We start from the raw sequence: 23503 nt of genomic DNA on the forward strand, positions 1-23503 counted from the left end.
CAACGAATCATCTATTATCAATCACGATCAGAACTTTAGCTGTGATACTGGATTTCAATGGACTTCCGTAATATCGAATAATCGCTGTAAAATTCCCTTCTAAATTTAGTTTAAGAGCGAAGGGGCTAAAACCTCATTTTCCGATTGAATCTTGTCGAATTGCGACTCAATAAAAACACGTCTATCCTTCATACTTTTTAGAAACAGAGAGATCTAAGCTAGCCTGAAAATTAGAATTCTATTTGCCGAGCTGAATTTGAAAGGAGGAACATCTGTTAACGGCAACAAGCTTTGGCTGAATGACATACGAAGTTTCTCCCGAAATGAAAAATATCTCGCGGTGAGAAAAAGCAAAATAACGAGTGGAATTGATAAATGGCAATATGTAAAACAAACATTCCATTATTCTTGTTAATTGAACAAAGTAATAGAATAGAATGAGATATTTAATGTCGAAGACGTAGAAAGTGCATGCACAATCTTCCAAGCCAGGGCTTATGTTAAAAACACTCGATAAACTAAAAATACAAAACAAGATATAATGTGAGTTATGCATATGCCAATATTAATATATATATATATAGCTCAAGAGTATGTAAAAATAGATAAAATTATATACAGTTCATACCTTGGCGTCCTGTGAAATTTACATTACTCAGGCGAGCACGAGGTGTAAAACATTGGGAGATATAATTTGGGCCATCTAGTTTAAAACATTTCACTTCCTGTGGGTTTTCCCCGTCTTAAGCTAAGAACATAACGAACAAATGGAATGTGGAGTGCATGTTTTGTTGAGCTTGGTAATAAATTGGTGCCTTTCCAAGTAATTATATGTTATACGACGTAAATATGAATGGAGGGGCCTTTTTGCCAAAGGTAATCCAACGGAACTCAGAATTGGAGAATGTTTCGGGCACGTCTCAAAATTCCCTAAAATAAAGATACCTATGTGGTAAACAAAGAAGTTAAGAAATTTACTATCAATATTTAGGTCTCTTTGAAGGGTTAAAAAGCAAAGGCATCTCACCAGTAAAAGAGATCGAGCAAATATTCGTTAATGACGTAATCCGACTAAATTAGATTATTTTACTTCTATTTTTAAAGCATTGCGAAAAAAGTAATCAATCTACGTTTTTGGATTCCGCTTATGTACGCATTACAAATTCAGATTTTACTCTATATCTTTTGTATCTCGTTACAAATACTTTCCCACATTTGGAACGAGGTACGTATTCCTCCATTTCTATGTCCCAGGTGGCCATAGTTTTTCCCCTCTTTTGCAGAAAATTACGTATTTTCCCGCGTTTGCAAATTTTTCGGTGTTGTTTTCTGCGGTTGCATTGGGTTGAATTCTTACCTCGGTCGAAAACGACTCACACGCTCCATCGTTAGCCAGTTTACGTTTTGCTCTCCATAACACGATTTGTATCATACTTTTAAGTTATGTGAATCTGCTTTTGTTTTTAAAAGAAAATAAAGAAATAAACTCTTACGTGGACGTCTAACTTCTTACCACATCGTAACTTTTATCGTCTTTTATTGTAGTTTTAGGTTGATTATCTTATATATTTTTGTTTGAGATGATTAACACCAAAAAAAGCCCCTCCCCCCTAGGGTGTGCTACTAAAGTTTGTATTGTATTGTATATACCTAAGATGATGTTTCATTTGAAACTATACATTAAGCTTAAAAACACTTTGCTAGGCGAGAAGGGACTACACGACCGAGCGAAGTAAGTGAACTAGGTAGTTCTTGAATTTTGTTTCGATTGTGTTGTTTTCTTTTATAGCACAGACATTATGGGATTGATTCGATGCTCAAATCTTAAGGCTCTACAGGTAAGGTGTTCCGAAAACTGGACAAAACTCAAGAAATTGAAATAATGGTGGAATAATTTGGATATTCCTCGCATTGTTCGAAATACTCCGCAACTCGCAATCATCCAACTCATCGAAATAGGAATATAAATTTCAGAGAATAAGTGGGGAAAGTTTCTTATTCGAGAGACTGTAGAGTTGTGTCGATTAGGTTTTTGGTCAGAGGAAATATTAGAGTATGTAACACTAGCTTTTTAAAGAACGTGTGCCTAAGAAGAAGATTTTCCCTAACCCTCTATGGCAAAATTCACAACTGAATATATTCAATAGCCTTTAGTTAGAAGTATTTAAAATAGAAAATATCATCATAGCCTTTGATAAGAAGATTTTTCTGGTGATGACTCCAAATAAACCGCGCAGCTGGTAACGAAACGAAAGTAAAATTTAGGCTTAAAACAAATCGGAATAATGATTTCAACAAGACAAAGTTTCAATGAGACTGTCATAATCAATGTTTCTATAAACTGCTACGATTAGTTACAATTGGATGGCTTAAAATTCCTTACTAGTGTAGGAAACTGGGTTCAAATTTAGTCGTGTTCCTCTGTTCTGACTCTGCCCTGACTCTGCCCTCTGCCCTGACATTTCGTGCTAATTCTCGAAACGTCAGATTTGACACTCTTTAGGTGGCCAATTTGCGTTATCAACTCGTTACAAATATTAAATTGTCCCGTTACACTTCCTCACTGACGCAGCACCTCAGTTTCTTTAGAACCTTGACTTCTTTATAATTCAAATTTTAGATAGAAATAAGAGAGATGGTAAGTTTTGAGCTCGGTAAAGAAATAAAGAAAGATGTTTTTCGTCTCGTCAAGAGCGTAGAACTCTATCTACAAACATTACGCTATCGACATTGCTGATCATAGCAGTATGCAGGACTTGGTAAAGACAATGTTATTGAAAAGTACTTTTTGCACGTTCTTAGAGGGAAATTCAAACCTCGATTTAAAGGTATATTAAAGTTAATTCAAATAGATTTAAACTTTCCGACAGGATGTTCCAACGAAAAGAGTCAGAGAACAACATAAACCTTTTTTTGTTGTTGTCAAGTCTAACAAATTGTGCAAGTTGCTCTAATGAAAGAACGCATGAAATATCCTACTTCGCTCTACCATGATCATCCCTTGATTCATCATTAGACATAATAGGTGACTTTTTGAGCCCGAATTTTTCCAGCGTGATGTCCGAATTAGATAGATATTTACGTCTGACGATATTGCCGCTTGTACTCCATCTTGAGGGGTACATATCAAGACCATTTGTCTCAGTTGATGTGAAAGTGTCTGATATCGCCCTCGACGCTTTCATTCTCGTATCTCTATTTATCTTGTGTTACGGTATAACCTAACCGACAGAAAAACGCTGCTCCAACGAGCTAAACTACTTTTTAAAACTACAGGTAATATTCTTACTTAGAAGCGACTTACAAGATAATAACTTACAATATAATAACGTGGGTCCTAAATACCTTGCTTGAGCCCTCTACAAACCATATATTAGCTTACCACTTTACAAACTCAATACTTTCTCCAAAGTTCTTAGTTCCTTACACACCGACTTGCCACTACATGAATTCACCACTTTCTCCAAAGTTCCTAGTTCCTTGCACACCGGCTTTCTACTACACAAACACACCACTTTCTCCAAAGTTCTTGGTTCCTCGCACACCTTGCATGCAGCTTCGTTGCGCACTCACACCGTCTCGCTTTTTTTTTTTTTCTCTCAAGGGTATCTCTCGACAAAAGGAAACTACATAAGCAGCGACTACCTAAGCGCCACATAAGCAATCTCGTGATGTTTTCGCATTGCGCATAGCTGCGTAACAAGTATGATGCAATAACTGCGTTACTCGACAAAACTTTCCAGAAAGTTTCCTGACAACGAGGTCAGCGTAACTATACAGTATGGATATCATTTACAAAAACAATATTACTCATTAACACCGGAGATGCAAATTACTCCTGACACTTGGCATCGAGTAAATTTGAGATTCACCTAGGGATCTTACGTTTACACTCAAACAGATAATGAAGAACACGATTTCCCCTCAGTTGAATCACTTAAAAGTCAGTAAAAAATGTCGATTTTTTACTGACTTTAAGCAATCGATAAAGCAATCAAAATGCACTCTCCTGTTTAGAGCTCGGTGATAAGTGCTGGGTACTTGTAAATCTTACTAAGGATACAACTGACCCAGACTCAGCCGATGGTAAAACTCCAGCTCTAAATATCTGATGGGGAACTACACAACAACGAAGTAAGTGTAGCAGGCAGTTTTTAAATTCTGGAATTCTTAATGGATAAATAATTACGTTCACGAACGAATTGCTATATTGTAAAACCCTGATGACGAGTACCGTCGGTTGCAGATGAGAAAAGTTTGCAGTTATTTGCAAATATACCAACAGGTTCAGAATCTGGAATGGAAGTAAGGTGAAAACAGAAGCTCCTGTAATCAAAAATAATGTGTTTGCTAATTTGGCCTCTCTGATGACATTTCTTATGGTCACATATTGGTGATTTTTGTTTCCTCCAAATAACATAATACGCTACACACATAACTAATAGAGGTGTTGCAGGAAACAAAACTATAGGGCAGATTGCGCTGTATCTTGTAATGGAGTTGAAGTTTGCATTAACGAAAACTGTTATAGTGAGTATTGCTGCTATGATCCACGGTAGGGCAATAGCACAGATATAAACACGAAAGTTTGTAGTTCTGTAACGAAGAGGCCAGCCGATGGCGAACATTCTCTCGACGGAAATGACAGCAAGTGCATAAATGGACGATGTACTTGTAAACACGTCAACAAGGTTGAAAACACGCCATGCTGTTATTGAAGCTGATTCAAATGCCGCTATAAAAAGAGGAGTGGCCAGTCCTCCAACCAGTAAATCAGCCACGCCCAAACCGATCAGAAGAAATGTGGAACGCTTTCGGCGTCTCAGGTTAAGAAAAATTCAGATGATAAGAATATCAAGTTTCCTCACTTGATTACGATATTCGTTTCAGCCAAATTGCGACTCAACTCGAAGAAAAAACTTATTACTAAGAAAAATAATTATAACAGCAATGATGATGAATCACACCAAAATGGTCTCTGGATCGGTCTTCTGCGGCAAATGAAGTTAGAGCATTTGGAAATATGTTTCTATGTCCATTTTTCGGCCTCATATTGGTTGAAACATATTAAAATATGTTTGACTCGCGACTGGAATGTTGACCGCGAAATGTCAAATAACTGCATTTTAACGGATTTTGAAAAGCTTTTGTATCGCTCTCAATCATTTGCTCAAACAAATTTTTACAGTTATATTGAGAAAATCTTGTCGAAATTCAACCACCAAAAGCTTAATCCATTTGAAGGTTTAGCACATGGTGAAAATTACTTTTATTCACGAAGTATTTTTATTGAAGAGAAATGTATACTTTCGAAATTAAATTATTTTAAGCGCAAAGAAGAGCGCAATGTTTACAAAAATCATTTTGTGAGGTCTTATGAGATCGAAAAAGAAGATTGGAGTATTTAAAAGACGAGATAGTGATTCGTTTTTGCACGCGAAGCCCTCAAACTCGTGTAATAATTTGCTGCTAAAAATGACGATTTTAACGGAGTTTCGTGATTTGAATTTTTTTCTGAAATAAAAAAATGTTTCGCCAAAAAAAGTATCCAGTGATTTCAGTTATAGCCTAGTCTATCTAATATTAAAATAAGAAAGAAATCGAATCTTCCACCCTTGCCGCGATATGTTTAACTTCTGCAGACAAGCGCTCTTAAAAAGTTAAATTCTTTTTCTGAAGGAGGCAGGTCCTCAAATAAATCCTGACCTATGCAACCCTCAGTGTATATAGAATTGTCTTAATTATAAACCGCTCAATTAAATCTTTCATTTATTACAAATACTGCTGTACATAGAATTGTAAATATTTTAAAACTTCAATTATTAAACCGTTGGCAAAAATGAATCGAGCTGGTTGCTCGATGATACTCCCAGTCGGTCGAAGAGGTTCGTCTGGGATCAGACACGAGCTGGAGTAGCCAACCCCCGGGGAGTGCCCCACGAATTCTCTCAGATCTCAGGATAATACTCTTGTCGTTTGATACGGCAAGGGGGGGACCAGGGAACCAAAGTCTCCTTTTTAACTACCGCTAACTTTATTCAAACTAGGCACCATTTACTAGGCACCATTTACTAGGCACCATTTACTAGGCACCATTTACACGGCTGTTTAGCCAATGCAATCGTCTTTAGACACTTTCAACGCAAACGGAGCAAGCACCTCTGAGTAATTAATAGGAAAAGCTAGACCAAATTTCCATAAAAAGTTGTAAAGATATGTCACTCTATTCTTATACCACCTTAGAAACAAAATAAAAATTACATTTAAATAAAGCCCATTAACTTAACTTTGCGCCAATATGATTTTCATTGCAGTCCTTTTCGTTAAATCGACAAAAAAAAAACGCTTAAACATGACTTTCGAATAATAAGCTAAGAAGGGAGAGTGCACCGAAACATAGACAAATCTTGACAACTCTTATTCTAGATCCCCATACAATTTCAGCCCTAACCCTTACACCAGTCCGGAGAAATAATGTCTTAAAGTGGGCGCACTCATTTCCCCACTTTTTTTAAATACGAAAAATGTATGTTAACAAAAAATTCAAAATTTGACAGAAAAAAAACAACAACAACGAAAACGAAAAACACACCATCGTATTCACAAAGACAAGGGCAACACTATAATATAAAAAAAAAAATATGCCTAACCTTAAAAAAACCGGAAAAAAAATTAGGGTGCACGAAACCTTTAGGCCATCTACAGGAGTCCTAAGCAGTTATATTTGACGTTTGACGAACAAAATCTCCCTCTAACATGTTTTCCATCTTAAGTTACTCTCAGGAACTATTTCGTCGACATAGAAAGTCTTGCAGGTATCGTTGCGAGCTATTCTTATCGCTGATACGTCATTGATATTGTTATCAGCTGTAGGCGCTTAGTTTTATCTCTTTGCTGGCTTCTTTTTCAAATTCTATTTATTTCCTCCCAGAAAAAAGTTGCTTTGCACATATCATCACTTTAAAGCTCGCAATATGAGTTGTTTTTAAAACCTCTCTTTAGGGAATGTCGCTTAGTCGATGTTCGCACCGGTAAAACAAAAAATAATGGGACAGTGATGGAATAATGAACGATTCGACTTACATTAGTTGGGTAATCGAAGGAGCACACTGCGTAGCCTTGAATAAAATCGATTTTAACCCAATTTGTGACTCGAGCAATCAACAGGTAAGGTGCAAGGGAAAGCCACAAGCAACTTAGCCATATCTTAGAACTGCGGGGCGAAAAAATCTTCTTGTAATGGCTTGTCTTTACAATTTTCGTGTAGCGGTTAAACGCTGTCAAACCAAGGGTTGCTTGGGTAACATAATAGGTAAATACGGAAACAAAGCCTTCAAATTGGCATAGGGCGTCGCCAAAGACCCATCTTCCGATGATCAGCGTGGCAGAAGTTAACAGCATCCGTACTATTCCACACAGCAGATCGCTGACAGCTAAAGCAATGATATACAGGTTGGTGGTTGCGGGGCGAAAAAATTTTCTTGTAATGGCTTATCTTTACAATTTTCACGTAGCGGTTAATTGCTGTTAAACCAAGTGTTGCTGGGGTTACGTTAGAGGTGAATATATTGATAAAGCCTTGAAATTGGCATAAAGCGTTGCCAAAGGCCCATCTTCCGATGATCAGCGTTGAAGAAGCTCACGCCATGTCTGCCGTTTCACACAGCAGATCGCTGACCGCTAAAGCAATGATATACAGGTTGGTGGTTGATCGCAGGTTTGTGTTTCTGTATGCTGCTATACAAACCAGACTGTTTCCAATGATGCTTGTGATGTTCAATGAAACGCATGCAATTGCCTCAGTTATGACAGCAGGTAAGCTTCGGCTTGGTAGCTCTAAGTTTGACATAGCACCCTCTGAAAATAGAAGAAATTAAAAAGCAAATAATTGAGTAAATGAATAAACAAATAAATGAAGAGAGATGAAGATTAACATAATGAAACTAATGGCTTTTCCCCTTTCCCGGCAAATTACATCACCCGCACCTTTAATTCGCTCTCAGGGTTTGTGAACCGTCGAAATATACTTGTAATCATCTATCTACTTATTATTTATATATTCGTTTATTTATTGGCTTTTTTTTGTCTTTCAACCGCGTGACCCAACGTAGTCTCGTCCTCTCGAATTGTTAGTTTATCCAATACCAAGCAAGGTAACAGTGAGGTTTATGAAGACGTGTGAAGATTAACGGTAGCGTTACAATCACATTACTTCCTTAACATGTAATTGCTTTGAATACTACCCTCATATTTAAACCCTTACCACTAGTGAAGAATACACTAAATATAAAACATTATACTGGTAACTCTAAATAATCTTTTCTGATCGAGTGACTGTATTGCAAGAGAATCTCAAACTACCTTTTTTTTTCATTTTGTAGGTAAAATACAGGTGTGTAATTTAGCATACGTTTCCAATTCTTTTGTATGTCCAAACCGCAAGTTATTGCTCAACGGAAAAAAATAAACATATTTAATATTTCCGTTCGAGTTTTAAACTTGTACAGTCGTATTGTCTCCCTTTGCAATCAAAGGATACTTTTTTTTTATATCTCCCACAGATATAAGCCATCCATATACATGCAATGAGTATTTCGTTGATGTAGGCGCAAGCAACTACTTACAATTTATTCAAATTAGAAACAGTATTAATGACAAGCGAACGTTTAAAGATAAATTTAAGCTGTCAAACCTGTTTTCTCTGTTTCTTTGTTCCTGTTTTTCTATTTTGTGATTACAATCATAATCATCGTTTTCTTCATCATTGTTAATATTATCATTGTTATTATTGTCCTTAACACCAGTCTGCCGAAAAGTTCCACTGGTTTGTTTCCACATTTACTTCTCGTGATCGAACATATCAGCTGAAGGTGTCAATTCATATTACTTTTATATTTTTTCCGTATCTCTATGTTTTTCCTGTTACAGAAGGACGTTAATTTGCATATATAATTTAAGTTTATAATTGCCTATCATTTATAGGATTTCCTTCACACTTTTGTCGCCTAGACAAATTATTTTAGTAATTCAACGTTTCGCTTGAATTGAAATCGATCGAAAACTTAGGCTGTCCATGCAAACTTTCAAGCTAAATTTTGAAAATTCTCCTTTCTCTTAACAAATCTTTAACAATGCATATGGGCTCAAAAAGATATTTTGACAACGTCTTAATAAAGTTGACTTAAGAAAAATAACGTGTTGGATTATGCACAAAACGGTCATCATTTATTGCCTTCGGTTGGGGCATCATTAAGGGAAGTGTCAAGATTCAAGATATGTCATTCTATTTCTGAAACTCTTTTGCGTTTTCAGTCTACCCTGAATTCAGTGTGAATAGATAGAAACATGGATAAATGAAGGTTTTATTGATCAGTTTAAAGTTAAAAGATCTTTTTATTGAATAGTCGTCGTATCCTCCCTTACTTAAAACTGTTTTCATAGAGGGTCTATGTAACTTCCAGCGTTCATACACAGAATCGAGAGAGATGTTCCTAAAGCTGGTCAAACGTCAGCTTTTCCCGCCGTCGCAGCACCGCAGTTTCTTTAGAAACTTAGGCTCCTTTATAGGTTGCTTTATACTTGTCTTTTCCAATACCTACAAAATCGAAGCCCGTTTTATTCTTTTCTTACATAAAAAAGTGACAGCTGCAGGTGAGGGGGAAAGCTGTTTGCAATAGGTCTGAAAGACACAACTACTAATGGTTACTGTTTTTGCCTAAGGCCTGAATACATTCGTTCATCCAACATTATTTATTTCAACATTATCCAGACCGTTATGTTATCAGGCTTTATAGATAAACGAGATTGGTCAAAAACCTATCGTTTATTGCATCGGTAACCCAGAGAAATTTGAAACACAATATGTTTTGTTTTAAGTTAATTTTGTAAAAGAAAAAAAACACACTTTCTGTCGGTTTACCAGCATAATACCCCACTCGGAACGTTGGGAAAACACTCGAAAAGTTGTTAATCACAAGAGGCGAGTGATTCACAAACTTTTCCAGTAGCACGGTTCTCCAAACATTTCAAGTTGGTTATGATTTTGGTAAAACGATAGAAAGTGCGGTGCATGTGTTGCTTAATGACTCTCCGCAAAGATGGCGAGAGCAATTGATAAATAATTGTACATGTGGGGTTTCACTACTCTACTTGAGAAAGATCGAATATTACGTCACGCCCTGTTTCCCACACCAAAAATATTTGAAGAAAAATAATCACCTTACTTCGGTGATTGATAAAGTCACGAATGTGCTGCCGAATTTATCTGTGGCGCCGTTAGCTTTAAACTTTGTCTCACGATAAGAATCAGAGAGCTCGACAAAATTTCTCAAAATTGCTAGGAAAGAACTCTAAGGCTCTCATTTTATTTGCTTCAAGGAACAGCTGGCTGCGAGTTAGTTGCGTACTTCGAATTTTCCTATGCGAGGAGTTTGTGACAATTATGTGTTCTGTCTGCGATCCAAGCGAAAGTTTTTGCCAGTTTAAGCATTCACTAATGATTCTAATTAGACCTAGCGAAAGCCTTACCTTACGCTGAGATTCGATGAAAACAAGTCAGATCACAGAAGAATATGGGACACTACTTATAATAGCTCAACGCGGTGAAACTTCCTTGCAAGGTTGGAATTATTGTCTTTCTACCAGTCTTTAGCTGTCACAGTGCAGAGTGTGGGTTTTTTTTAGAGTTAAAATCAGGTTCAAAAAGCGAAAGGTGGGTTACTAGAGATATTATCTGTAACAAACCTCAATTCCACAGGATAATTTCCCCAAAACGGTATTGAAGTGGCTAATTCATACTTTGTCTCCAAAGTTCACGATTACCTCATCCAAATTGAGGTTCTTCTTAGTGCAAAAGGCCTTTTCCCTTTTAAATACCACAATTTCTGTTCATTTACTATAAACTTTCAGAGTAAGAAAGGCCTTTCCATGCCTATGCCCATTTTTAAGGCAACAGCGGGAGGGCCAGGAGCGTTTGATGTATTTTTAACTTCCTCATAGTGACGTCTGCAAGACACAATTGCTGAACGAAAGCCTAAACAAATGCAATAAAGACTGAAACATCTGTATGTTTGACTATAATTTCATGAAAAAAAAATTCAGCTGGTCGGACTGATAAATGCAAACTATCATATAAACTGCGGTGTTTAACAAAGATTTCTAACCTGGGAAAAGCGGTAACTTCATATGTGTAAATTGGGATTATGTATGACTTGACTCAGTCAATAAGCATTTTATCATATGACCATGAATAACTTTTGAATATTTCGAAAAGTTTGTTTTTACTTAAATAGGACGCAAAAGGCTAGCGTGCGCGGGAATAACCACAAAAAAGATTTCCTTTTCTTTTTCGAGTCAGAACAGAAAATTCCGATTCATCGAAGAGCGTGGCTTATTTTCTCATCTCTGCTCACTACTGTAGTTCAGTTTATGTTTTTGTCGGCTTGTCTTTCACGAACACGTGAAGTGAAACAAGTTTTCTTTATCCCTACTGTAGCATAGCTGTCAAGGAGTGGCATACTTGTGAAAAATAACAATTGGTTCATACGTCAGCGTGCCTTCATCGAGATATGAAGCACGCGGGAAGTTTGGAGAGCACGAAAGATGCGTATGAGTTGCTCGAGGCGTAACCGAGAGCAACTCTAGCTTATTGAACATTTTCAACCCAATAGTTTAAATGTTGTGAAAGGTTTAACATTCCCTCTGCTACGCTTCAGTGCGTTGATAATTTTGTTTCAGGAAAACATTTCGCTACGTTGTAAACGATCTTGTTTCTATGTTTAGCTTAAATTACCGCCGAAGTCTTAACCAGTTTTTTAGTAGTAAAATCCAAAAGTAAAAAATTTTCTCGAGGGATTTGTTTGCTGACGCCATTAGCGTGCACAATAGGAATATGAAGCACCCCCACGCAATTGAATTTGATAAGACAAATTTACTAGCTATGTTATAATGAACTGACTTTAAATTTTCTGACAACCGACGATCCTCGCGGGACTCACTAAGGTTTTCTTTGCGTATAGCTGTCTTAAAAATGGACGCCTTGATAACACATTTTGAGGCTGGTAAAGTGCAAATTAATCTTTTATTTTGTTAAATTACTTTTTACATGTGGAAATTCTCCCTGTAAGTATATTTACCTACTCATAGAGCCTCACTATCCGATGGATAGCGGCCAAGAGTTCCAAGCCATGGCCACTCAACTATTAAAAAAGATGCTTGATGTTCTAATATAACACTTGAAATTTTAATTGCTATCAGGGCATCATGAATAGATTAGTGATCATGATTTTTGAGGAGCCGTTTATTCATTCTCATGATTGTGAGTTTATTTAGGAAGGAGCATATTTGGGATGCAGGTTTCCGTCAAACTTTTTAATTCGCCTACTGCTTCATCATTTCCTTCCCATGCAACTAATACCCCATTCACAAAAAAGCTTTAAAATGTTTTAAGCAGTTTTCTTAAACACGATTTAAATTTTTTTCTTCATAGAAGAATCTTAAACCAACATCTGTCGACTTCAAGTTTAGCACAATGAAATTACAAGTCAGCGATTACTTAAATACTATTGAAAGTTCAGTTTTTCAGTTCTCCGTGTCCGAATTTCATCACGCTAAATCCCGTTCAAATTAAACATTTTTGGCTGGTGTGAATGGGGTCTTAATAAAAGGCGTGCATTCGTATATTTTCCTATACGTAGAAATTACCAGGTTGTGGGTTTTTTTTTCCTATGGGAAGAAAGGGTGTTGGTGGTTTCGGTTCTGATGCGGTGTGTATATGATTAAATTAAAATTTAACTTTATATCAGTTTATTCAAACTAGGCACCATTGATAAGATACATTGGTCAATATCATTAAAAACTTTCAAGGAGCATGCACCTTTGAGAAATTAAGGGCAAAAGCGAGACCAAATTTCCATAAAAAGTTGTAAAGGTATGTGACTCTTCATTCGTTTACAACCTTAACCAAACTAAATAAAAATTACATCCCAATAAAGCCCAAAAGCTTAACTTAACGCCATTAAGAATTTTATTATTACAATCCTTTTCGTTAAATCGACAGAAAAAAACAAAAAAACAAAAAAACGCCTAAACATGACTTTCGAATAATAAGCTAAGTAGGGAGAGCGCACCGAAATATAGATAAGAATATCTTGCACAAAATATAAGGTTAAGAGAAGTATTTTACATTGTGCAGATGTACAACTTTATTCTAAATCCCCATACAATTTCAGCCCTAACCCTTACATCAGTCCGGAGAAATAATGTCTTGCAGTGGGCAATATCATATCACTTGCAATAGATGCAAATGATATGAAAAATTAAAAAAAAACATTAACAAAAAATTCGAAATTTGACGAAAAAAAAAAAAAACAACAACGACAACGACAACGACAACTACAAGAAAAAATCAAAAGACAAAGGGCAACAATATGGTATAAAATAAATATGCCTAACCTTAAAAAACGGACAAAAAATGGGGAGAGCGCACGAAACCTTTAGGCCATCTACAGGGGTCCTAAGCAGTTATATTTGACATTTGACGAATAAAATCTCCCTCTAACATGTTTTCCATCTTAAAATACACTCAGGAACTATTTCGTCGACGTAGAAAGTCTTGCAGGTATCGTTGCGAGCTATTTCTTTTCACTGTTATGTCATTAATATTGTTATCACCTGTAGGCGCCAAGTTTTATCTCTTTGCTGGCTTCTTTTTCAAATTCTATTTATTTCCTCCCAGAAAAACGTTGCTTTGCAAATATCATCACTTTAAAGCTCGCAATATTAGTTATTTTTCATACCTCTCTCCGCTTTTCTGGTCATCTCGTAGTTTTTCATAAACGACAGAGCGTCACCTCCAATCAACTAAAAGCATTATGTGCTAATTTAATATGAGTTTAGAAAAAATCTTATGTTCGAGTATCGCAAGTAATTTGCTGATTACATCACAGGCATCAGAAAGAGAAACTCAGGGGAAGTTATTCTACTTTAGTGGCCGGCTGTTCACAAACAGAAAGTCGAATAAAATTCACTTCCAATTAAATTTAACTAACCTATTATGACAAAAGCTTTGACGTTTAAATAGAAAATTCCGGAGAAGCAAAAGGAACGATCTTTGCTTGCCATCAGATCATTCAATTTGGTATTCCAATTAGGCTCCTCACAATTTCATCGCAGGAATGGTAAAATCTATTCAATTTGTACTCGCAACTCATCCAAAATTTAAAAGTGAACTGATGTCATCCTCTCAGCATTTGGCAAGGAGACATCACCATAAATAATTTATAATTGATTGGTGCGAGCAACACAGCTTTCGACATCTAAGAAGCTTGCTTTGACAAACAATAACTAAATTAGAAAAAAAAAATGGATTAACTTTTCCTTCCTGTTTTCAAAAGAGGATGTTTCATTAACACAAATTCATTGGACTTAAAAGTTTGCTTCTTGTTCCTCTCGTTCGACGAGGTCGTTACCAGTAAACGCAGCAGCTTTCTTTAGCACAATTCTTGACCTTTCACGGCGGCAACAGAGCAGTTTGCGAAATTCCCTTTGGAACTCGCCATTTGTGAAAGCATAAATAATAGGATTGATTGAAGCACTCAAATAAAATAAAAAAGTGACAAGCAATGCTGTAATTCTTGAGCTGGTCTCAGGGGAAAAACGAAACCAGAGGACAAGTGCCCACATTGGTATCCAGCAACACAAAAATCCCGCTGCCACAAGGATCAACATTCGAGTAAGCTTTATTTCTTTCACTGTGTTGCTTACTGCAGTATTGTCAGTACAGTTCCGTAGCGATGGCACTACATTCTGTTGATGCTCATGGGTTTTCAGAAATATCTTATAATAACTGAAAATGCCGACACACAACGGTAAGACAAAAAGTAATCCAATAGTGATGCAATAATGAAAGATTTGACTTTCACTGCTTGGGTAATCAAAGGAGCACCCTGCGTAGCCTTGAATAAAATCGATTTTAACCCAATTTGTGACACGGACAATCAGCAAGTAAAGTGCAAAGGAAAGCCACAAGAAACTCAACCATATCTTAGATCTGCGGGGCGAAAAAATCTTCTTGTAATGGCTTGTCTTTACAATTTTCATGTAACGGTTAAACGCTGTCAAACCAAGGGTTGCTGGGGTAACATAATAGGTAAATACGGAAACAAAGCCTTCAAATTGGCATAGGGCGTCGCCAAAGACCCATCTTCCGATGATCAGCGTGGCAGAAGTTAACGGCATCTGTACTATTCCACACAGCAGATCGCTGACAGCTAAAGCAATGATATACAGGTTGGTGGTTGATCGCAGGTTTGAGTTTCTGCATGTTGCCATACAAACCAGACTGTTTCCAATGACGCTTATGATGCACAATGCAATACAAACACTTGCCTCAGTTATGACAACAGGTAAGCTTCGACTTGGTAGCTCTGAGTTTAACATAGCACCTTCTGAAAATAAAAGAAATTAAAGAGCAAATAATTGAGTAAATGAATAAACAAATAAATGAACAGAGATGAACATTAATAAGGTGAAAATAATGGTTGTTCCCCTTTCCCCAATTACATCACCCGCGCCTTTAATAATTCGCTCTCAGAGTTTGTGAACTTTCGAAATATACTTCTGATCATTTATCAAGATATTCATTTTTATTGCTTTTTTAGAGGGCACGGTAGCGAATCTTGCAATCTGATTGGTTCTTTACCCAGTCAGTATTTTCCTATCTCTGCCCACGGGCCAAGGTAACGCTTTCGTGAGTCGCCGAGTACATCCCAACTTTCGTTGTCATTTTTCATAAATATACCTCGTTTTCCGGCTGGGCAGTATTTTTAAGCAAACACGTCGGTCACTACCTCAAGCCGATAAATAACTTAAGAATCCTCTCTTTTCTCTCTATCAAATCACTTTGGTTGACAGAAAAATATTGGTTTCAGAATGAATTTGTATAAACAATAGTGTCATTACGTTGGTTGACAAGCGGCCTAAAACCCGTCTGCAATTAATTTTAATCGTTCTCAAAAAGTGCCCAGAAAGTTGAAACGTAAGGTATTTGGTTACAGTTAAACTGAACGATGGAACTTTCATTCACTTAATATCTGAATTTTCTCAAGCAATTTGTTCATAGTGAAAGAGCGAGCGAAGTTTTAATTTAAGTTCTACAACAAATATATGCTCCCGGTGAGTCTTTCCGATTCCGTTCAATTTGGACATTTGTACCGTAAATTGCACAACAGAAATTCAAGGAATTTTTTGAGGAGAGGCCGCATTAAATTCCCTTGTGTCTCGTTGGAGTGTGCCGTTCGAATTTAGTTTCTGTGAAGGAAAGACCAGAGTTAAACACGCCATTACAGCAAAACGAGCAAACTCTCACAACTTCAAAATAAAAAAAATTGAATTTACTCACAATTACTTTCCTCGCCGTTTACTTAATGAACAGAGGTAAATCTTCGTACATGAATGAATGGCCGATGAGAGTGAATAATACTTTCCGTTAGATCATTGACTGATTTTTAAGAAAACATTGTCGTGACAGTCCTTGCCAAACTCGTTATGTTGGTTTTCAAATGTTCCTACGCTTTTTTTTTTCTTGCGCGCTCTCTAATTGACAGGTGTCAGATTGTGACAGATACTTGTAAAAATAATGTTTCAAAGTTTGTTTGGAAGCCTTTTAAATCACCTTTATCGTTACGGAAATGAAAATGTTTCGCTGAGGCATCTCTCTTAAAATTTGCATTACCTCTATTTCAACGTGGTTACCCAAAAAGCCTAATTGAAAAAAAAGTTATCTGAGGTCTCGTTTGCCGCAAGGCAGTCGACACTTAAAAAACAAACCAAAAAACTAAAGGCAAAATATTGCCTTTTGTGACAGCATACCACCCAGGGGTTAAAAATTTAAAACAAATACTGATGCAAGAATGGAACCTCATCCAAAATCAGCCACTGCTGAAAACAATTTACAAAACGCCTCCGATTATATCATACAAAAGAGGTAAATCGCTCAAAGACATACTCGTCAGAGCGAAGCTTTAATTAAAGGCTTTTGCGTCGCAAACGTAAAACCACACAGGGGAGTCTGTGTAGGCCTTTCTATGACCTTTTCACTCAAAAATTGTTCAGTTTATAGAAGATCTTGCCGTATTTACGGCCATAAATCATTCGGGTTCTTTCGGAAAGAATTTCGTCAAGTTTAAAAACAATAAATATGTTATTTACCGGCTAAGGGTCGGCAAATAACATATATATATGTTCGTTTATTTATTGGCTTTTTTTTTATTTCAACCGCGTGACCCCATTTAGTCTCGTCTTCTCGAATTGTAAGTTTATCCAATACTATGCAAGGAAAAAGTGAGGTTTGTGAAGACTTATGAAGATTAACGGCAGCGTTAAAATCTCATTGCGTGATTTACTCGGTGCAAAGAAGTAACAAACTAAACTGAACAATTCCTTGAACTGTTTAGCCGGACTCTGGACTTTTTTGCGCCTTAAAGATGTTTAAATATCATTGTATATTATTGTTTTGATCGTACGCGGTTGTTTTGACCGAACGCATGGTTTGAATAAAGTATTTTTGAACTTGATCCCCCCTTTTGCTTATGCACAGTTATGATGAGCTATCTCGAGTAAATGAAGCACGCTCACGCAATTGAATTTGATTAGACAAATTTACTAGCTATGTTATAAATTTGCTTGTTTGGACACCACACCTATCAAGCCTGAAAATGTAAAGAACAGCTTAAAGATCTTTGTAATTAATCAATCTTCGTTACTAAACGAATTTTGTCCAGGTTTGGGAGACAAGAGCGGTTTTTCAAATGTGTCATTAGGATTCCCGTATAAATTTCTGATTTACATAATTTTTTTTCACGAGATAAAATTAGTTCAAGACACAATCTCACTTGATGGAAGCAGCAACGTACCGTCTTAAATAGCGTCCTTCGTTATAAAAATGTCCCTAGGTAAAGAAAAGTTCATGAGATAAATTTATTTCAAGACCCATTCTCACACTTAGACAAAACAAGTAGGAGCGGCAACATGCCATCTCAAATAGCGTCTCTTGTTATAAAAATGTCCCGGGTAAGGCGGCTCGTCATGATATCAACATTTTCCTGTGTGCGTGAAATGATTAATTTTTTTCTTTTTTTCTGAATCATGACTGAATTGATTTTAAATTTTCTGGTAGCCGATGATCCTTGCGGGACTCACAAAGGTTTCCTTCGCACAGCTGTCCTAAAAATGGACGCCGTAAGACTAATAACACATTTTGAGGCTGGTAAAGTGCAACTTAACCTTTTATTTATGTCAAATTACTTTTTACATGTGGAAATTTTCCCCTTTTTTAATATATTTACCTGCTCGTAGAACCTCATTATCCGATGGATAGGGGCTAAGAGTTTAAAGCCGTTGCCACCCAACGATTCAAAAAGATGCTTGAGGTTTTAATGTAGCACTTTAAATTCTAATTGCTAATAGTGAATAATGAATAGATTAGTAATAATGATTTTTGAGGAGCCGTTTATTCATTCTCATGATTGTGAGTTTATTTAGGAGGAAGCATATTTGGGATGCAGGTTTGCGTCAAATTTTGTAGTTCGCCTACTGCGTCATCATTTCATTCCCATGCATCTAATACCCCATTCACAACAAAGCTTAAATATCTATGTTTTAAACTATTTTGTTAAACATGATTTAAATTATTTTCCATATAGAAGCTTCTTAAATCAACATTTGCCTACTTTAAGCTTAGCACAATTAATTACAAGTCAGCGATAAATTAAATATTATCGAAAGTTCAGTTTTTTAGTTCTCCGTTTCTGAATTTCATCATGCTAAATCCCGTTTAATTTAACATTTTTGCTAGTGTGAATGGGGTCTTAATCAAAGGCGCGCATTCTTATATTTTCCTATACGTAGAAATTACCCGGTTCTGTTTTTTTTTTCCTATGGGAAGGAAAGGTGTTGGTGTTTCCGGTTCTGTTCTAGTGTATATATGATTAAAAATTTTCCTTTAGAGAGATCTGGCGTACGACTGAGGAAGGTACTTTACGAACTTACTGTATTCTGGTATGTTTGTACTAATTCGACAATTATAGCGGGAAATATCATGAATATTACTGCGAAGCATTACACAAGTTACGTTCCTTCTACTTTTTAGCGGTAGGATGTTATATCAGAAACTTTAAAAACCTACATGACTTGTGAGTTCGCTTCGCCCTCATTTTTTGCAATTTCCTTTTCATTTATTAAGGCAGCAACATTTCGCAGATCTCTTTCCTTTTCACGGTGACAACAAAGCAGGTTCTGAAATTGCTTTCGATATGCGCCATTAGCAGAGGAAAGTTGCTAACAAAGCTGCAATTCTTAGGCAGGTTTCAAAGGAAAATCGAAACCAGAGTATAAGTGCCTGCATTGGTATCCTGCAACACAAAAAGCCTGCAGCCAGGTACAACAGCACCCGATCAAAGTATAATATCAGTTGTGAGGAGAATTAAAGAAACCCTAAAGTTATACTAGGAAGTCTCCTCAATTACTCTTATATTATTAACGACCCCGTGGGAAAGCCAGAATTTACTCTTCTAAACAAGATTTATTTAAGCTTTAGTCCCAGCAGCTATTCTCTGTTCTCTGTTTCACAAGTCTGGTCGAATTGCGACTCTTGGAAATATACACCTATCCATTATACAGTTAAGAAAAAGAGAGCTTAAGCTTGAGGATACAATTGGAAATTACAGTGCTGAATTTTAAGGGAACGAAATATATTACAGCGACCAAAGAGGGTAGAATGAATCATTTGTCTAGTAGGTAAAACAAGGATCCCAATATTCATGTCAATTTCATTGGAACTTTGTACTACGGTTCTCTTTGTATCTTTTTCCTCTGTTATGAGCTGCGGTTATTTGCCACTTACTTCCTATAGCCCTTGGTAACGTCGTGCTATGGACATATCGCGAAACAAATGGGAACGCAGTATGCACTTTTTGATGATGGATGTTGGTAACCGAATGAGATATGTTTTAAGATTTGATTATTAATGCAGGGAGTGATTCAAACATGTATGAAGGCAGCGAAAAGATGTAATCTTATAAGAGGCACGAAAGCTAAGAAAATCATACAAACCGTTTCAGGTCTCTCGAACCAGTTAGACGTGAAGGAATGCTACCAGCAAATGATATCGATAACTTAGCTTCCGTTGAGTCAACAAGATTTATAAGATCACTCAAGAAGATGTGTTTGTTAGGGATGCGAATTATATTGCTTCTGTTTATTCCGTTTGTGCTTTGGTTACCAACTTCCGCTTACGTACATTTGCCACGGGCAACGAATCATCTATTATCAATCACGATCAGAACTTTAGCTGTGATACTGGATTTCAATGGACTTCCGTAATATCGAATAATCGCTGTAAAATTCCCTTCTAAATTTAGTTTAAGAGCGAAGGGGCTAAAACCTCATTTTCCGATTGAATCTTGTCGAATTTCGACTCAATAAAAACACGTCTATCCTTCATACTTTTTAGAAACAGAGAGATCTAAGCTAGCCTGAAAATTAGAATTCTATTTGCCGAGCTGAATTTGAAAGGAGGAACATCTGTTAACGGCAACAAGCTTTGGCTGAATGACATACGAAGTTTCTCCCGAAATGAAAAATATCTCGCGGTGAGAAAAAGCAAAATAACGAGTGGAATTGATAAAAGGCAATATGTAAAACAAGCATTCCATTATTCTTGTTAATTGAACAAAGTAATAGAATAGAATAGAATGAGATATTTAATGTCGAAGACGTAGAAAGTGCATGCACAATCTTCCGAGCCAGGGCTTATGTTAAAAACACTCGACAAACTAAAAATACAAAACAAGATATAATGTGAGTTATGCATATGCCAATATTAATATATATATATATAGCTCAAGAGTATGTAAAAATAGATAAAATTATATACAGTTCATACCTTGGCGTCCCGTGAAATTTACATTATTCAGGCGAGCACGAGGTGTAAAAAATTGAGAGATATAATTTGGGCCATCTAGTTTAAAACATTTCACTTCCTGTGGGTTTTCCCCGTCTTAAGCTAAGAACATAACGAACAAATGGAATGTGGAGTGTATGTTTTGTTGAGCTTGGTAATAAATTGGTGCCTTTCCAAGTAATTATGTGTTATACGACGTAAATATGAATGGAGGGACCTTTTTGCCAAAGGTAATCCAACGGAACTCAGAATTGGAGAATGTTTCGGGCATGTCTCAAAATTCCCTAAAATAAAGATACCTATGTGGTGAACAAAGAAGTTAAGAAATTTACTACCAATATTTAGGTCTCTTTGAAGGGTTAAAAATCAAAGGCATCTCACCAGTAAAAGAGATCGAGAAAATATTCGTTAATGACGTAATCCGACTAAATTAGATTATTTTACTTCTATTTTTAAAGCATTGCGAAAAAAGTAATCAATCTACGTTTTTGGATTCCGCTTATGTACGCATTACAAATTCAGATTTTACTCTATATCTTTTGTATCTCGTTACAAATACTTTCCCATATTTGGAACGAGGTACGTATTCCTCCATTTCTACGTCCCAGGTGGCCATAGTTTTTCCCCTCTTTTGCAGCAAATTGCGTATTTTCCCGCGTTTGCAAATTTTTCGGTGTTGTTTTCTGCGGTTGCATTGGGTTGAATTCTTACCTCGGTCGAAAACGACTCATACGCTCCATCGTTAGCCAGTTTACGTTTTGCTCTCCATAACACGATTTGTATCATACTTTTAAGTTATGTGAATCTGCTTTTGTTTTTAAAAGAAAATAAAGAAATAAACTCTTACGTGGATGTCTAACTTCTTACCACATCGTAACTTTTATCATCTTTTATTGTAGTTTTAGGTTGATTATCTGGATCACTCACGGTTTCTGGGAAACCACTCGATTTTAAATCGTCACGATTTATAAGTCACTCGATAAACGATTTTCAACGAGACTCGTTTGTTCGAGAGAATCGAAACGAGTCAAAGCAAGGCTCGTTTCACGAAACGAGACTCGTTTGACACAACGAGACTCATTTGACGAAACGAGACTCATTTGACGAAACGAGACTCGTTTGACGAAACGAGATTCGTTCGGCAAACGTCGGCTCTCGGCGCATGCGTAGATGTCTAATTTTTTTTCCCAAGGTTGTTGTAGGGAAGGTTAGCGCTGAGATATTCGTACAATACGTTAAGGTAAGTTCTATTTTCTACATCGCCCAAAATTCAGCGACATATCCGGGACTTTCATTGAGACGCTGGCGCTAAATTTAAAAGCTAATTAGAAAATGATTGTCAAACAATAAAGGAAAAGGGCTGAAAATGTCGAGGAAGGCTTACGTTCTCTTCATTTACGGATGAACTACTTTTCAAATGCTACTTTTACCATATGGCTTTTAAAGAAGAAAGTTCAATTGAATAGTGCATCATTCTCACTTTGTTCTTGCGCTTTCAGAAGAGGTCGCAAATTTGCCTTAAAAATTGACTATGTTAGCATCCTGCTTGTATGAGAAGTCGATCTCAGCGCACTTTCAGGCGTAATTTATCTTCACTCAATTGCTAGATTTCTCTTTTACCATATGGTTATTTTTATTTGACATTCTAGAAAGCGTCATAGAAATTTTCAAGGGATTCCAAACTTTGGAAGTAGTCGCAAAACGCGAATTTCGAAAACGTTTGCTAAGCATCGTAGTGTTCTATCCAAATTTGTCCTTTGGAGACCCCCACGAGAATACAAGTGACCTATTTTAAACTTCCCGCGAGAATATCAAGGTATGTTAAGCTCCGCCTCCGCAAACAATCGCGCACACGCCGCCTAATTAGTATTGAAATTGAGGTGGTAACTAGACAATGTTTAAAAAACTGTAAAAGCTTTTAAGATATGATCGCTGAGATCGCTGCAGAAATATTCAGCAATCGTTACTATCATATGGAAACCACACTCCTATTATTGTCGCAAGATAGACTCTAGTTCTATCTCAACGATCGTCGCACTCACAAGCCGGTTGTCGGAAGCATCGCTCATATTTTTCTCTACCGATTGAAGCGATTTTAACGAAGTAGATTCTTCATGATACTTTTTTTCTAAATTTTTCTTTTTTCTATTTTCTATTTTCATGATACTAATTTTTATAATTCCGATAACATTTTGACCAACGGGAGTCTGTCAGTCCATATAAGAATTCGCTGCAAACGAATTTGCTAAACGAATGAAGGGGTAAGTTTCTAAAGAAACTGTGGTGCTGCGTCGGTGGGAGAGTATAGCAGGTAATTTAGTGTTAACAACTGGGTTGAAAACGTAAATTAGCCACCGTAAAGAGTAAAAAAGCTGACGTTTCGAGCGTTAGCCCTTCGTCAGAGCGATTAGAAGAATTGTGGGTTGTGTATGGATTTATATGTAGAAAGTGGAGCTACGCCATTGGTGGGAATATGGTGACGAAAAAACAGGAATAAATTAGTTGAATGAAAAGCGCTCGTTGATTCCGTGGGGATTAAGGGTG

The 23503-nt window shown here is 36.6% G+C and overlaps 2 protein-coding genes and 1 pseudogene across 3 annotated transcripts in view; all 3 read right to left on the reverse strand.

Moving 5' to 3' along the window:
* The window catches only part of LOC113672267 (octopamine receptor beta-1R), a 165633-nt gene that overhangs the window by 55897 nt on the left and 86233 nt on the right, over positions 1-23503 (reverse strand). The gene's annotated exons all lie outside the window — the stretch shown is intronic.
* LOC149049284 (adenosine receptor A3-like) lies at positions 3967-5052 on the reverse strand (annotated as a pseudogene).
* Positions 12793-20386, reverse strand: LOC149049285 (histamine H2 receptor-like). 2 transcript variants are annotated; one of them, XM_089201313.1, is made up of 3 exons: positions 20110-20150; positions 17913-17947; positions 12793-15446 (listed from the first exon to the last, which is right to left on the reverse strand). In XM_089201313.1, the coding sequence occupies exon 3, from the start codon at positions 15436-15438 to the stop codon at positions 14425-14427; it is 1014 nt and encodes a 337-aa protein (XP_089057439.1). In that variant the 5' UTR covers positions 15439-15446; positions 17913-17947; positions 20110-20150; the 3' UTR covers positions 12793-14424. The 2 variants fall into 2 exon arrangements, with proteins under 2 accessions (XP_089057439.1, XP_089057438.1); XM_089201312.1 differs by lacking the exon at positions 17913-17947 and having other exon boundaries at positions 20110-20386.

This window comes from Pocillopora damicornis, chromosome 3, assembly GCF_964200805.1.
Source record: "Pocillopora damicornis chromosome 3, jaPocDami1.2, whole genome shotgun sequence".
Taxonomy (NCBI): Eukaryota; Metazoa; Cnidaria; class Anthozoa; order Scleractinia; family Pocilloporidae; genus Pocillopora; species Pocillopora damicornis.